This window comes from Rhinopithecus bieti, unplaced genomic scaffold, assembly GCF_001698545.2.
Source record: "Rhinopithecus bieti isolate Rb0 unplaced genomic scaffold, ASM169854v2 scaffold_2574, whole genome shotgun sequence".
NCBI classification, from domain to species: domain Eukaryota; kingdom Metazoa; phylum Chordata; class Mammalia; order Primates; family Cercopithecidae; genus Rhinopithecus; species Rhinopithecus bieti.
Window position 1 is genome coordinate 2,029,017 of NW_016804493.1, and position 15,909 is coordinate 2,044,925.

At 45.0% G+C, this 15,909-nt stretch overlaps 1 protein-coding gene across 1 annotated transcript in view; it reads right to left on the reverse strand.

Moving 5' to 3' along the window:
* Positions 1-15,909, reverse strand: part of VAT1L (vesicle amine transport 1 like) — a 195,145-nt gene that overhangs the window by 107,618 nt on the left and 71,618 nt on the right. Inside the window, exon 4 of the mRNA XM_017868657.1 lies at positions 10,819-10,961. Within this exon, the coding sequence (XP_017724146.1) occupies positions 10,819-10,961 (143 nt within the window). The remainder of the gene's footprint in view (positions 1-10,818; positions 10,962-15,909) is intronic.

A 15,909-nucleotide genomic window follows, 5' to 3' on the forward strand; every position in this document is an offset into this window, starting at 1 on the left:
AAAAAAAAAAAGACTGCTATTCTGTGTCTCTATATGTGTGCTTCCTTGGAAAGGAAACTCACATTTCAGAACTCTCCTATATAACAGCTATTTCGTAATTAACCCTCACAAAAAGCCTATGAGGCAGGCATTTTAACTCCACTTTTTAAAAAGTGAAATCAAGGCTTACAGATGCAGCAGTCTTGCCCAGGCTTACGTAACTAGCACAGCTGGAATTCAATTCTAGGCCTAGTTTAACCCCAAAGATGACAGCTTTTTCACCACTCTGAGTTTAAGACTTCAATAAATGTTCAAGCCAGTGTTAAGGATGGAAGCGTCACTTTAGCAAGCAGCTCTGAGAAGCAGGCAATTTAATTTAGTCTTTGAAGAATTCAGGCTTAAATTTTGTCTTGAGATAAATACACATACATTCAGAGTCTGATTACATTTGATCAAAGTCTGACCTGGATCAAACATCTAGACCAAAAGATTTCTGTTTTCAAGCTGGTTTTCCCCCAGAGTTTATAGGAAAGACCCAACCAAGTTCAGAGTCCCACAAATTTACCCTTAATTTCCAGCCACTGGATAACCATTTTCTGAGTGTTTACTACATGCTAGGCACTGTGCATGCTGAGTTGGGAATACACAGAGAAGGCAGAAGTTTACCATGACCATCCAGGAGCTCATGGGCTACAAGAGGAGACATCTATAAATGGATCAAACACAGAGTGATCACTGCTCCAATAGAGCAACTTACGAGCATTGGAAGATGACCCTCTGTTGAGGGTTGGCAGCAGAGGGAACCAGAGGGAACAGGATGTGCAAAGCCCTATGGTGGGAGGAAGACTGGGAAGCAGCCAGTGTGGCTGGAGTATGAAAACAAAGGGCCGATTGCTTTGAGGTTGGGCTGGAGAGGCAGGCGGGAGTTGAACCACACGGACTCTTGGTTGGTGGGCTTCAGGTTGGTGGTCAGGTCTTCACCTTGCATTATGGGCTGGGTAATTGTGCTCCTGTCTCTCTCGCTTCTTCCCGGGTCTGTTTTTAGAGCAGAAATTGGCCAGGTGACAAAGGGAAGGCACTTCTCAGAGAATAGCATCACAGCTTGACCTAGGACAGTGAGAAGGCTTTGGGACACTAACCATGGCAATGAGGACGCCTGGCCACTGGCTCCTTCTAGAAGGACCCTAAGACTGGCTATCACAACCAACAGCTAACATGGAGGTGGGTAAGCAGGGGAGAGGGATGGCTCAAGGGCAACACAGCACTGGGCTTAGGAATATACATTTTATATCACTGTTAAGCATTCAGTTCTGCTACTTACATGCTGTGTGACCTTAGGTGAGTTACTTAGCCGCTCTGTGCCTCAGTTTCTCCAACTGTGTAAGGTGATGATGGTGATAACACTTACGTTTTCTTTATGAAGCTTGAATGAATTGGTGCAAATGGGTCACAGAGCCCAGCTCATGGTAAGCTCTGGGTCCATGCTAGCTTTGACTGATTACCATTTTTCAAAATGCCCCAACTTCAAGTCTTTTGGTTGAGAAAAGGGCATGAAAAGAAAGAGTATGCAAAACCTCTCCAACTCAACCTTCAGGGTGGGTGGAGACACCAGCCCAGAAATTACTGGAGTTGAGGCTTGATGCTCTTGACCTTCCGAAGAGAATGTGCTACACTCTTGAGCGCTTACTATGTCACAAGTAGAATGCTAAGAACTTCCTAAGTGTTTCATCATTGAGACTGGGTCTTGCTCTGTGGCCCAGGCTACATTTATGCCTCATGCCGATCCTCTGACTCTGGGGCCATCATTATCCCTATTTGATGCACAAGGAAAATGAGACTCAGTGAGGTCAGGTGATTCGCCCCAGAGCTCACTGCATAGAGTGGGAAGACCTTAGTTGGTTCCATCGCATCTAGAAACCAGGTAAGGACATCAAAGGCGAAGTAGGGTTTCGTAGGGTAAGTAGTAGCCAACCCCGAGGCGACCACCACTGTCACTTCTATGCCATGCAGGTACCCGGCAGGGATGAGCAAAGTTGGGGGGTGCTTCCTTGGGCTTAACACTACAAGGAGACACTTGTGGGTCTCCTTCACATTCAGGCCACCTGCCCCCTTCCACACTTCTCTCTCGGCATTTCTACAGTTGAATCACATGCATGTCTGGGGGTCAACAGAACCACAAATCCTCTCCTTCTTGCCGTCATTGCATCCTTTTGAAAGTCAGCGGTCGCGTGGAGGGTGGGAGGAGGGAGAGGAATTGGATTCTGAGGGGGAGAAGTTGGGCAGAGGCAGATATCATTTTCAGGACCTGAGGGTGAGGATGCTTTTGCTCTTTCTGTCAAACCATTCCAGCAGCTATTGCTCCTTTCAAGGGTAGAAATGTTCCTTCGGGTAAGAATTTCAAAATTGAAACACACTCCATCTCTGTTGAGTCATGACAAATCCCATAAAAGGATTGTACTGAACTGGACTCAGTTGGATCTATTTAGAATGTTCCTGGTCCCATAAGCAGCCTTGGTTCTGGCCCTGTCTCAGTTACACCCACACTGAAAAGCGCTGCAGTAGCCCTTTTAATGAAATCATCATGAAAATCACAAGTGGAGCTGGAAGGCTCATCAGAGGAACAAGGACCATCCTCATCATTTCTGTGCCCCCCGACTCTGGTTTCTGGGGGTGTTCACCACTGCCTGCATATGTATAATTATTACATGAAAGCAAAGAAGGTGGGGCAGAAGGCCAAATGCAGCAATTTCTTTGTGTGCTTTTTCCTGCTGCCATAAATCTCTGCGGATTTAAAAAGCAAACACAAATAGCCCCAGCTCAGGGATTATATGAGCCAAATTCAGCAGCAAGATATTTCAGAGTTGCTGATCCAAGACCTTCATGTCTGTCCTTCCTGTGTCCCCAGCCCCGGCCCCTGGATGGTGAATGCTGCCTCTTTCCTTCTTGCCCACACAGATCAGCGAAGAATTTCTCTTGAGTGGCGGTAGGTTCCAACAGAGCCAGTGCCGAGAGAGAAACCCTTTGACCTTGCCAAGAAACGAATTCCCCTTTATGGTGATGTTGCTGTCCAGCTGGGTCTTTGGCTCTCCACTCATTTTTCTCTTTCTGAATCCCTTTTTCTCAGAACTCATCTGTGCCACAGCTTTAACCATCACAGGATGAGACCATTTCCAAGTGCCTGGCCCTTAGTAGGCTTTGCACAGGGTGCCAAGCACAGTGCCTGGTACACAATAGGCTTCTAATAGAGGACTGGACACAACGCCTACTCCACCATAGGCTTCTCACAGAGTGCCAAGCATGGCAGCCAGCACGTGACAGGTTTCTCACAGGGGGCCAAGCCCAGTGCTGATGTGTGGTAGGCTTCTTGGTAAGTGTTTACTATTAGTAGTTCCCATATGTACTTAGCAATACTACCTCCAGGAATCCTTTCTAGATCCCTCTGTCCCTATTCTCTCTAGGTGATTAGACTCTTATTAATTTCCACCAGTTTTAAAATAAGCTCCTATTATGTGCCAGGCATCGTGCTAGAAATGCAGGAGGTCAGTCTGATCTCTGCCTTTTCTGAGCTTATACCCCTTGGCTTCACCTATGACTGGGATCTGCAAGATTCAAGTCATTTGAACAATTAGCTGCTCCCCCTCGATCAGGAGTTTGAATCTTTCCTCTGTGGACTTTGTGCTCCTTTGGCTAGAGATTGTGCTTTATTTCAGTTCCCTAACTTCCAGAGCCAGCTCACGTCAGTCATTTGGAAAACGCTCGAAGTGGGTGGTTGCTTTTTTAATCGTTGAGACTGAGTCTTGTTCTGTTGCCCAGGTTGCAGTGCAGTGGCATGATCATAGCTCACTGCAGCCTCAAACTCCTAGGCTCAAGAGATCCTCCTGTCTCAGCCTCCCAAGTAGCTGGGACCACAGGTGTGCACCACTACACCCAACTAATTGTTTTTCAGAGATGGGAGTCTCATTATGTTGCCCAGGTTCGTCTCAAACTCTGGCCCCAAGTGATCCTCCTGCCTTGGCTTCCTAAAGTGCTGGAATTATAGGCGTGAAATACCACACCCAGCCTAAGGGAGTGGCTTTGTACTCACTGGAGCTCCAGTCCCACTTTCCCAGGCCTGTTATGCAGGCCCCCTGGAGTTCTCACTTTCACACTATATTTATCTTGTCTAAAGGAAGTCAAGCTTCCATTGCTCATTGTCTAACAACAACAAAAAGGAAAAGAAGTCTTGGTCTCATCTTGCAGTATTTTCTCTAGTCATAGTCATTCTGTCTTGTTCTCCTTCAAAATCACTATAGGTACTTCCTCTCCCTTCCCCCTTCTGCTACTCATTCTCCTGATTTTGGAGATCTCTTCTCTCACTCATCCTGTACATGGCAGCCAGATCAGTTTTTTTGTAGATTCGCCTTTCAAAAGAGTGTTTAAGTGCTTCAAATCTGCAAGGAACTCTACATTTCTGACATAATGCAATGTTTACTCCATTTAAGAGCTTTCAAGAGCCTCATCAATCTAGCCCAGTTCTCCACCAGGGTCTGGAGACATTTCATATTTTCATGACTTGAAGGGCAGGGGAGTGCTACTGGCATCTAATGGGTAGAGACCAGGGATGCTGTTCAACATCTACAGTGCACAAGGTGGCGCCCCCTGACAGCAGAATGAGCCTGCCCCAAATGTTCACAGTGCTGAGATTGGAAGCTCTGATCTAACCCCATCCTACCATCTGAACACCTCACAAAACCACATGCTTTAATACAGGCAATCTGGCTTCCTCCCTGGCTGAGGAGCAAGCCGCCCTCACTTCCTTTGTGAGAGTGAGTGTGGGTGCTAGAAAGATCACAAACTCTGGAACTACAGCCACCCGGGACTGAGTCCCGTCACACCTATTTGTGTGACATTTACTTAACCAGGCTTGCCTTACCTCCCTCTGAAAAATAAGCACAGTGTTTACTTCATAAAATGTGTAAGACCCCAAAGAGAGCTCTCACGTGTTCTTCAGGCTTCCATTTAGGCATTGCTCACCTGTGCCCCCACACTGCTCTGTGCTTCCCTATCAGCTGTCAACCCCATCGTCTTGCAGGGGGATTTGCTTGTTTTGCTCACCACTGTATTTTCATAGTCTGTTTGTAGGCATCACTAATATAGATGGTCCTCCATTTACAATGGCCTCACTTAATATTTTTTCAACTTTGTGATGTACCCATACAACCGTTCAGTTTCTCACTTTCAGTACAGTATTTCACAAGCATTAAGAACCCTGAGTTGTGTATACCTGACTGCACACAACTCGAGGTTTTCAACACTTTATTGTAAAATAGGCTTTGTGCTAGATTATTTTGCCCAACTGTAGGCTAATGTAAATTTAGGGTAGGCTAAGCTAAGCTATGATATTCAGTAGGTTAGGTGTATTAAATACATTTTTGACTCATGGTAGTTTAAACTTATGATGAGTTCACAAGGATGGAACACCATTGTAAGTTGAGAAGCATCTGTACAGGAATAAATGAAAAAACAAAAGGTCTGAAATAATAATGTGTACCCATTTCCCACCCAATGAAGTTTTAAAATGTTGTGCATTGTGGGTTTTTTTTCTTTCTTTCTTTTTTTTTTTTTTTTTTTTTTTTTTTTTTCTTTTAAGATAGTCTCGCTCTGTCGCCCAGGCTGGAGTGCAGTGGCATAATCTTGGCTCACTGCAGCCTCCACCTCCTGGGTTCAAGCAATTTTCCTTCCTCAGTCACCTGAGTAGCTGGGATTACAGGCGTGCACTACCACACCCGGCTAAGTTTTGTATTTTTAGTAGAGACGGGGTTTCACCATGTTGGCCAGGCTGGTCTTGAACTGCTGACCTCAAGTGATCTTCCTGCCTCGGCCTCCCTGAAGTCCTGGATATACANGATAGTCTCGCTCTGTCGCCCAGGCTGGAGTGCAGTGGCATAATCTTGGCTCACTGCAGCCTCCACCTCCTGGGTTCAAGCAATTTTCCTTCCTCAGTCACCTGAGTAGCTGGGATTACAGGCGTGCACTACCACACCCGGCTAAGTTTTGTATTTTAGTAGAGACGGGGTTTCACCATGTTGGCCAGGCTGGTCTTGAACTGCTGACCTCAAGTGATCTTCCTGCCTCGGCCTCCCTGAAGTCCTGGATATACAGGCATGAGCCACTTAAGCCCGGCCTTAAATATATTTTTGACTCATAATATTGTAAGCTTCTGATGGGTTTACAGGGATGTAACTCCACTGTAAATCGAGAAGCATCTCTACATGAATGAATGGATGAATGAATGAACAAATGGTCTGAAATAATACTGTGTACCCATTTCTACCCAACGAAGTTTTAAAATGTTTGATTTTTTTAAAGGCAGGTTTTTTCAATAGCTTTATTGAAATATAATTGACATACAATAAACTGTACATATTTAAAGTGTACAATTTGATGAGAGATGAAATACGTTCACACCTGTGAAACCCTCACCACCGTCCACGTAATGAACATATCCTTCACACGCAAAAGTTGCCTCGAGTCCTCTTGTAAACCAAGAGGAGTTTTGCAGAATAGAAAGCTGATAGAATCACACACCTCCAAGGCCAAATCTAGTCCTACCTCTCAGTTTCCTTATCTGTAAAATGAGGAATGTTCACCTTGCAGGATTGTCTCAAGTGCACATAAAATGGTCTAACTGAACTCGTAGCAGGACGGCAGGAGATCAATAAAGCGTGGCTATTATTATCTGCCCTGTTCTGTCCAAGATTCCCTTGTGTGGATTCTCTCACGCTTCCCTCCACCTACTGAAATCGATTGCAACCTTCAAGTGCGCCTGAGGGGCTGTCCATCTTGACATGCTCTCTCTGATCTTTCTCTTTTCCTTATTTCTAAAGCTCTTGCAGTTAGGTACACACAACTCAAGGTTTCTAACGCTTTGGCTTGGTTTCACTCATAATCATCTCTCTCCTCCTAAAGAGAGAGAAAGTAACTGATGTAAAGGTTAGGTCTATATCATAAATATGTTTTTTTCTATTCCCTTTACAACACCTGCCTCAAGGCTGAGAATGTGTTCAAAGGAGGCTTCCCGATTCACCTGCTTATAAAAGAGTTTTCATCTCCAGAAATTTTATCTTTTTATTTTTTTCTGGTTCATTGTACACATAATAGTGTAACAATATCTGTGATCAAAAAATAAAGAGAAATAACTCTGCATTCCACTCCTATTGCATGTTGGCAGTTGGATATTTTCCCTTTCCTTTCATTTTATGTCTACATGCACCGAGAATTTGTACAAAGCTGTGATCACAGAGTAGACGGAATTTGGCATTCTGCTTTTTTCACTCAATGTGCTACCATGGGCATCTTTTTCATTTTGTGGCTGTCTTCATAATTATCATTTTTTAAGGGACTGCACAATACTCAAGTATGTGGGTGTAGCATAATCGACTGAACTGTTTCCCTTCTGTTGATTGTGGAGGCTGGTTCTGAATTTTCACTATTGCAGACAATGCTGTAATTCACTCTGTCAACATGTGCTGAGCACTTACAATGAAGCAGAAGCAGTGTTTGGCTCTGTAACAGGCAGCCTTGTACCTGTAGCTTTGCTCTTCTTATTTCCTGACTGTAGGTTTGCTGGGATGGAGGGTCATGTAAACGTATTTGTAACTTTCTGGGCATTCTGAGTGTAATCCCAAGATCTCTATTTAAAAACACAATGAATTGTGGGAAGTCACCTTTGAAGGAAGTGAGGGTGAGGTGGGTCTCAAATGCCTTCTATTCCTCTGACATTAGCAGACACCAGTGATTTGGGGGCTAAGAGAGTAGATCTAAGGCAGTGGGAAGATGAGAGGATGGGAAGGATGCTGAGGAAATGGGGCAGGCAGGAGTTCCCTGGTTACGGGCCAATAGTTTTTCAGAAGAGATGCCATCTCCCTTCTCTTCCCACTCCCCACATCCTGCCAGCTGCACTGGCCTCCTTTCAGGTTCATAAGTTCAGCAAGCTTTTCCTGATGTGGGACCCTAGCCCATGGCATCCCTGCTAGTCAGAAATGCTCTTCCTTTGGCCAACTTCTCACCCCTCAACTCTCAGCCAAAATCCCACTCTATGATTGACAGTGTTTCTGATTTCTCCATCAGTAAGTATTCGCTAGCACCTTGCATTTCACTACCAGAGCACATGTCAAAAATGTGAATCAGTTACTTCTCTTTATGGTTTTATTTTTTGTCCCCTCTCCTTCCATTAAGACTATGTTCCAGAAGGACAGTGACTCTCAAGGTAGTATTGCTGGATCTCTGGCCCTGGCACAGTCTCCAGGCCATCACAGACACAAAGCACAGATGTATTAAGCAATTGTATGCATGCATACATGAAAGAATGCTTGCAAAAATATCACATAAGGAAGTCAAAGAAAAAATGACTGAAGGGACAATGATAGTTCATTTTCCAGACCACAGCTTAAGAGACTTGAGTTAAAGATAGAAAGAACTGGCCGGGCGTGGTGGCTCAAGCCTGTAATCCCAGCACTTTGGAAGGCCGAGGCGGGCGGATCACGAGGTCAGGAGATGGAGACCATCCTGGCTAACACAGTGAAACCCCATCTCTACTAAAAATACAAAAAACTAGCCAGGCATGGTGGCGGGTGCCTGTAGTCCCAGCTACTCGGGTGGCTGGGGCAGGAGAATGGTGTGAACCCGGGAGGCGGAGCTTGCAGTGAGCGGAGACTGCACCACTGCACTCCAGCTTGGGCAACAGAGCGAGGCTCCGTCTCAAAAGAAAAAAAAACTACCTGAGAGCTATGGAACTGGGCAAATGGATATCCTCAGAATTAGCCTGCAGCCTCTAGATATCTGAGAAACAGAGTGTCAACTTCTAATATCTAGCTTTAAGCTTTCCTTTCACATCCTGCTGGAACTATTGGGACAACCTTAAATTACATGCAATGCTCTGCATTCAAAATTTAAAAATAAATCTGAAAACTCAGACCATCAGAACCCCTCCTTTTTAAGAAACTTCCCAAGTTTCCCCAAATCTGTTCTAAAACTATCACTTCAAATAACCAGCTCTCCCATCCACCCGTCCTTCAGTTTTCCCAGCTTCATCTGTGATTTGAAGAAAATTGTTTCCTTTTTGAGACAGGCTTTTGCTGTCTGTCACCCATGCTGGAGTGCAGTGGCATGATAGCTCACTGCAACCTCTACCCCCAGGATCAAGCAATCCACCCACCTCAGCCTTCTGAGTAGCTGAGACTACAGGCATGCATCACCACGCTCAGCTAAGTTTTGTATTTTTGGAGGGGGGCGCAGCTAGAGATGGGGCTTCACCATGTTGGCCAGGCTGGTCTCAAACTCCTGGGCTCAAGTGATCTGCCCTCCTTGGCCTCCCAAAGTGCTGGGATTATAGGCATGAACCACTGTGCCCAGCTGCCTTGTTTCTTTATTATGATTCTGTCTGGACTACGTAATACCTTTGTACATAGTAATTTGTGTTGGAAAATGAGAATGCCGAAACAATGGCTCTGGCCCAAATCTGAATCCTCTCAGAAGCTGTGAGTGGCACAGACCCTGAGAACAAGCCTGGAGCCCAGAGCAACAGCCAGAGTGAGACACACAAAATCATCCGAAACCATGATGGCAGCTGGGTCTCCATCTGATTCTCTGTGTTGACACACATGTGGCCATGATCAATGACTTCAGAATCACAGGTTATAAACCACCATTCCCCCAGGTGACTGCAACAACCAGCACACGATCTTGTGGTCCCAGCCTCCCTCCTCCCATCCATCCCCTCTGCACCACCAGTGATTGTTCAAAACTCAAGTCAATCATAGCTCCACTTCAGTTCGTCAGTGGCTCTTGGTCACACCCAGGTTGGAGTACACATTTGCTAGATTGGTGTACGTGGTCTTTATGTGCATCTGATACCTGTTTCCTTGCTCAGCCTCACCTCATGCCCCTCCTTCCCTTTCCCCCCAGGTGTCCCTGTGCCAAAACCTATAATTAGATGAGATAACAAGACATCCCTGGACTTGCACCCCAGTAAGCCTTCTTGTAGTTCTCCCAGCCTCTGAGGCTCTTGAGTTCCTCAGTATGTATGCACAAGACTTTCCTTTCCCAGAGCAGCCCCCTCCCTGCCCCTTTCTTCCTATAGGTAATTTTGGCTCATGCTTCACTCTTCAGAGAGGTGCTATCTGTACAGGAAAATCACGGGCTCCAAAGTTGAAATGCCTGGTTTGACTCTAGGCTCCACACTTTACTGCCAGTGCCAGGCCTTTCTGGGTGCACACAATGACAAGGTTTCTCAATTTGCTTTCAGTAAGGTGTAGCCAATGACCTGAGCAGTAGTGCTAGACTATGAGAAGGGTGTGTGTTCTTTCTGGGACTGGCCCATAAAACCTCCTATTCATGACCCTTTGGTGCTCTCTGCTCATCTGTTGGTTAGAAGCAAAGGACCTTAAGACCCAAGATAATAGTGGAACCATAAGATGAAAAGAGCCTGGGTCTCTCAATGCTCTTACAGAAGATCATCCACCAAATATCCACCTTAAGCTGTCATGTGAATGAATAAGAAATAAACTTCTATGCGTTAAGATGGTCAAATAGGAGCTAGCGTAACTTTAATACATTAGCTTTGCAAGTTACTTAGCCGATTCGTTCCTTGGTGATAATGGGGTTAAGAGGATTAAATGAACTAATGCATTTGAAGTATTTGGTTCAGAGCTAATAATACTAAGCTCCCAATATATGTTTGCTATATATTACTATTATTATTATTATTATTATTATTATCCCTCCTTTAAATAAGTGCTACTGCTTTTTGAGAGCACAGCAAGGGCCAGCCTGGTGCTTTTTCGAAAGCAAACATCTTACCTTTTAACTTCTTGCACATAGTCTGCATTTCTGTCAAAGAGGTGGGTCACAGAGTCTTTGATTGCTTCATGCTTGAAAGTAGAGGCTGTTCCAAAGACAGTCACATTGGGGACAGTGGAACACAGCTGAGCCACAGCTTGACCCTGGAAGGAAAAGATAATAGCTATGTCACACATAGGAGCCACCAGTTCATAGCCAGTCTTGCTGGGTGTAGAGCAGGATTTCTCCATTGGCACTATTGATTTTTTTTTTTTTTTTTTTTTTTTTTTTTTTTAGTGATGGAGTCTCACTCTGTCACTCAGGCTGGAATGGAGTGTGCAATGGTGTGATCTCGGCTCACTGCAACCTCTACCTCCCGGGTTCTAGGCATTGTCCTGCCTCAGCCTCCGCCTCCCAAGTGTCTGGGACTACAGGCACATGCTGCCACACCCAGCTAATTTTTTGTATTTTTCGTAGAGATGGGGTTTCACCGTGTTGCCCAGCCTGGTCCCAAACTCCTGAGCTCAGGCAATCCACCCACCTCAGCCTCCCAAAGTGCTAGGATTACAGGCGTGAGCCACTGTGCTCAGGGGGCCTTTTTAAGGTTGGATTAGTCTTTGTGGTAGGAATCTGTACTGTGTGTTGTCAGATGTTTAGCCCTCCTGGCCTCTACCTACTACATGCCAGTAGCATCCTCCCAGTTGTGACAACCACAGATGTATCCAGACATTGCAAAGTGTCACTTGGGTGGAAGGACAAAATCTACCATGGTTGAGAATCAGAGGAAAGTCAACGGGAATCAGACGAATCTAAGCACCAAGACTTAAAAACTGATATCTTGCAATGCCACCTACTTCACAGGGCTCTTGCAGATGTTTTAGTTTGGGTCCCCCAGAAGCTGACCCTGAGATAAGGATTTGAATATAGGTATTTTATCTGGAAAATGATCTCAGGAAATAACAAGATATTAAGACAGTAAAAGAAGGCAGCCAATAAAAGATGTGTTATCGAGGCCATATCTACCATGCATAACTGGAGTTCAATCCCTCTGGGGAACTCTGTGAGCAAGTGTAGAATACACCTCTGTGTTATCCCAACCATGGGTAAGGAAGTCGGAATATTTATCCAGCACATTTCCATCTGCTGCTTGTTGAGGGCTGCTTCTGCAATAGTAATTCTTGTGCCTATCTGGCCTGTTCCAGTCAAGCGTGCTCCCACGGCAGACAGAAGTCCTAAGCAACCTTCGGCATTTTAAGTGCAGAAAAGATAGGGTGTAGCTGACAGCATCTTCTACAGGAAAGTGTTAAATAAGGTATTATGCAACACAGGTCAAAGACCTGGCACAACATGTGACACTTAGATAATAAATCCTAATTACCTTCCCCCATTAGGGGCTTATGATATCCATTGCCGAGATCTCCAGGCATACAGAGAAAAGGTCAATGCAAATTTTAAGTATTAACTGGTCCAGGGGAAATCACAAATGCAGTTAGGAGCAGGTTTATTTTCCATATCCTTTTCAATATGGTTAAAATTGAAGTCATTGGACAAAATATTGTGGTCATGTGTTTTCAGACATTTTCCAGTAAAACCCACTTTTCTGGTAACTAAGGTGCGTTCTAAAACCAAGTGTTGTCTATTTCTGATGTTCCATCTGCCATTTTAAGGAGGAAAACTATTCTACCAGAGTCATCTGCGATGCTAATTTCTGCCTATCATCTTATTTTCATGTCTTCATGCTGGCGGACTAAATCAGGTTGGCAGGTCAATTTATGGAAATGTTATCTTATCACCCGTTGCAATTAAAGGAAACATTGAGAGAATCATAGAATGTCAGAATTGGAAGATCATCCAATTACCCCCTCCCCATGACTGCTCTATAGATAAAGGAAAAGACATTCAGAAAGGTTAAGGTTACCCATTTTTTCAGAGGCAAATCTGCGATTCAAAGTAAGGTCTCCTGGTTTCCAGTTATTGCCATTTTCCATTGTGTTATGCTGTCTACTTATTTTGACATTTTAAGCTAAGCAGGCTCTAAAGTTCCTACCTAAAATAGACATGTTGCTGGCACATCCCCTTGGAGGTCAACATTTCAGAATATGGGCATGAACCTAAGACTCTGGACAGGCTATAGTTTTCTGTCCAAAGAATAGCATTGATATTTGTTTAATTCTCCTGCCTTCTAGATTTTATAAAACAAAGAGAGGACTATGTTTTCTAGGGAGTGTAAATATCAGCAACCAATGCAGCAATTCTCTAAAACTTGCTGGCCTCAGATATGTCACAGTTACAGCTCCATATGGACAGGGCTTGCAACGATAACCTTCTTAGTACTAGGACGGGAAATTACAATTAGTTCCAGTATCCCTGTATTCCCTTCTGCCCTCTGTCCTTAGGCAAATAGGACATACATTCATTCAACTATTTTTCAGATTTCTATTCTGTACTGCTTGCACTGTGCTATGGATGCCAGAGTGTCCAAAATGATTGGCATGTGTAAATCTCCAGTCCCAAGCTGCCCACTGAGTCTTGGACTTGCATCTCTATCGTTTTGGCATTTTTTCCACCTGGCTGTCCCAAAAGCAACACATCACACTCAACTGATCCAAACCTAACTCGTGCCCATTTCTGAATGAACTCATTCAGAGATGAGTCAGTTTCCTAGTGCTGCTGTAACAAAGTTCTACAGACCCAGTGGCTTAAACATCAGAAATTCCTTTTCTCACAGTTCTGGAGGCACAAAGTCTAAAATCAAGGTATTGGCAGGGTTGGCTCCTTCTGAGGGCTGTGAGCGAAAGATCTATTCCAGGGCTTTCTCCTCAGCTTGTAGATGTGCCTCTTGTCCCTGCATCTCTCCGCTCCATCTTCTCTCTATGACGCTCTGTGTCTGAATTTCCCCTTCTCATAAGGACACCAGCCATATTGGATGAGGGCCCACTCCAATGACCTCAGTGTAACTTAATTGCCTTTGTAAAGACCCTATCTCCAAATAAAGTGACATTCTGAGGTGCTGGGGGTTAGGACTTCAACATAAGAATTTGGAGTGGTGAGGGTGGGATGCAATTTAACCGGTAACACTCCTCTTACTGTGTTTCCTGCTTCAGTGGATGGACTGCACCATTCCCCAGCGCTAAAGCCAGGAATCTGGGCCGCATCCTGGCCTCCTCTTCCTCCCTCGCCCCCACGTCCCTATATTTCAGCAACTGCGTTATCTCTTTGTCCTCAACAGCTCTTATGACTGTCTCTTAGTCTGGGTGGTCACGCTTCTCACCCTGGACTAGGACAACACTCCACGACCTGACCTGGCTGTTTCCAAAAGTCCTTCTGTGGTCAGAGGGACATTTCTCAAATACAACATTGAACATGTCACTATTTATTTTGGACTTCCCAATGTCCATCACAGCTTTCAGAATAAAATGCACACCACCTAGTTTATCACACAAGGCTTGCCCCTATTATCTGACCCAGGCTTCCTCATTCACTTATTTCCTCCACTTTTCCAGTCTCTACTCCCTAACACACACAGAACTTCAGCCACCACGACTAGCGTTTGCCACGAGCATGGCATTATGCAGCCCTCAACCCTGGCATTCTCAGAATGACCTTTCATCTTACTTTTGTTTGTTATTACAGACAGGGTCTCACTCTGTCACCCAGGTTGGAGTGTAGTGGCTCAATCATGGCTCACTGCAACCTTGAACTCCTGGGCTCAAGTGATCGTCCCACATCAGCCTCCCCAGTAGCTGGGACTACAGGTACATGTCACCACACCCAAATAGTTTTTTTTTTTTTTTTTTTTTTGAGACAGTTTCACTCTTGTTGCCCAGGCTGGAGTGCAGCGGTACAATCTTGGCTCACCACAACCTCCGCCTCCTGGTTTCAAGCAATTCTCCTGCCTCAGACTCCTGAGTAGCTGGGATTACAGGCATGCGCCACCACGCCCGGCTAATTTTGTATTTTTAGTAGAGACAGGGTTTCTCCATGTTGGTCAGGCTGGTCTCGAACTCCCGACCTCAGGTGATTTGCCTGCCTCAGCCTCCCAAAGTGCTGGGATTACAGGTTTGAGCCACTGCACCCAGCCTTTTTAAAATTTTTTTTTTGTAAAGATGGAGTCTCACTATGTTACCCAGGCTGGTCTAGAATTCCTAGCCTCAGGTGATCCACCTATCTTGGCTTCCCAAAGCACTAGGATTACAGGCATGAGCCATTGTGCCCAGCCTCACCTTAGTTTACTGAGGAAGAAGCTGAGGTTTATAGAGGGTAGGTGCCTGCTCCAACACCAGTAGAGTAACAGCTTGATCTGCTTCACTCCTGGCTGCCACACGTACCAGCTGAGCAACGTATAGGCACCTCTGTTCACTCATCTAAAATATTTGTATAGCAATACTCTACACAGTCTAGGTTTACTGTGAGATTACGTGTTATAATGCATCCAAGTGCCTAGAACAATCAATGCTCAATACATACTTGCTATCAGTACTCCTAAGTCCTCTCTTACTATTTTTCTTGGTCTTATTATATTCGCAGTAGCAACATACCCGCTATCCTGCCATCAGATCCTGCATAACTATGCTATTTTAGCGTCAATGCCAGTTTCCCCACATGCTCTCCTCCTTCTCATTATGCCTTCTCTTCCTCTTTTTTCTGCCAATCAGAGCCATTCCCACTCAAGCATCTCCATCCCCAGGAATCCTTTCCAGCATGCCAGATAGAGTCGGTTGCCCTCTTTTGTGCCCCTGTTGACTTGTGGTTCCTTTCTCCCAAAGTGTGGCTGCCACGGCCTCTGTGGCTTCTGCCTGCCCTATCTGTGAGCTCTGTGGGGGCAGGGACTGTGTCTCCACGGGCCCTCTGCTCCTGTGCCCAGGGCAGAGCCTGACACACAGTAAATGTCTGGTAAAACTTGGTGGACAGATGCATGAGAAACTGGAGGAGTTGGGTGTATGGGGGCAGCCCTTCCCAATCGTTTTGCAGCCTTCATGTCCTTTAGTGTTGTAGAGTTGGAATAAAGCATAGATTTAATTAACCTATGCAGGTTTTGACCCAAGCAGAACTTCACTATTTCTATTTTAAAGAAAAACATGCACATGGTAAAAAAAAAAAAAAAAAAAAAAA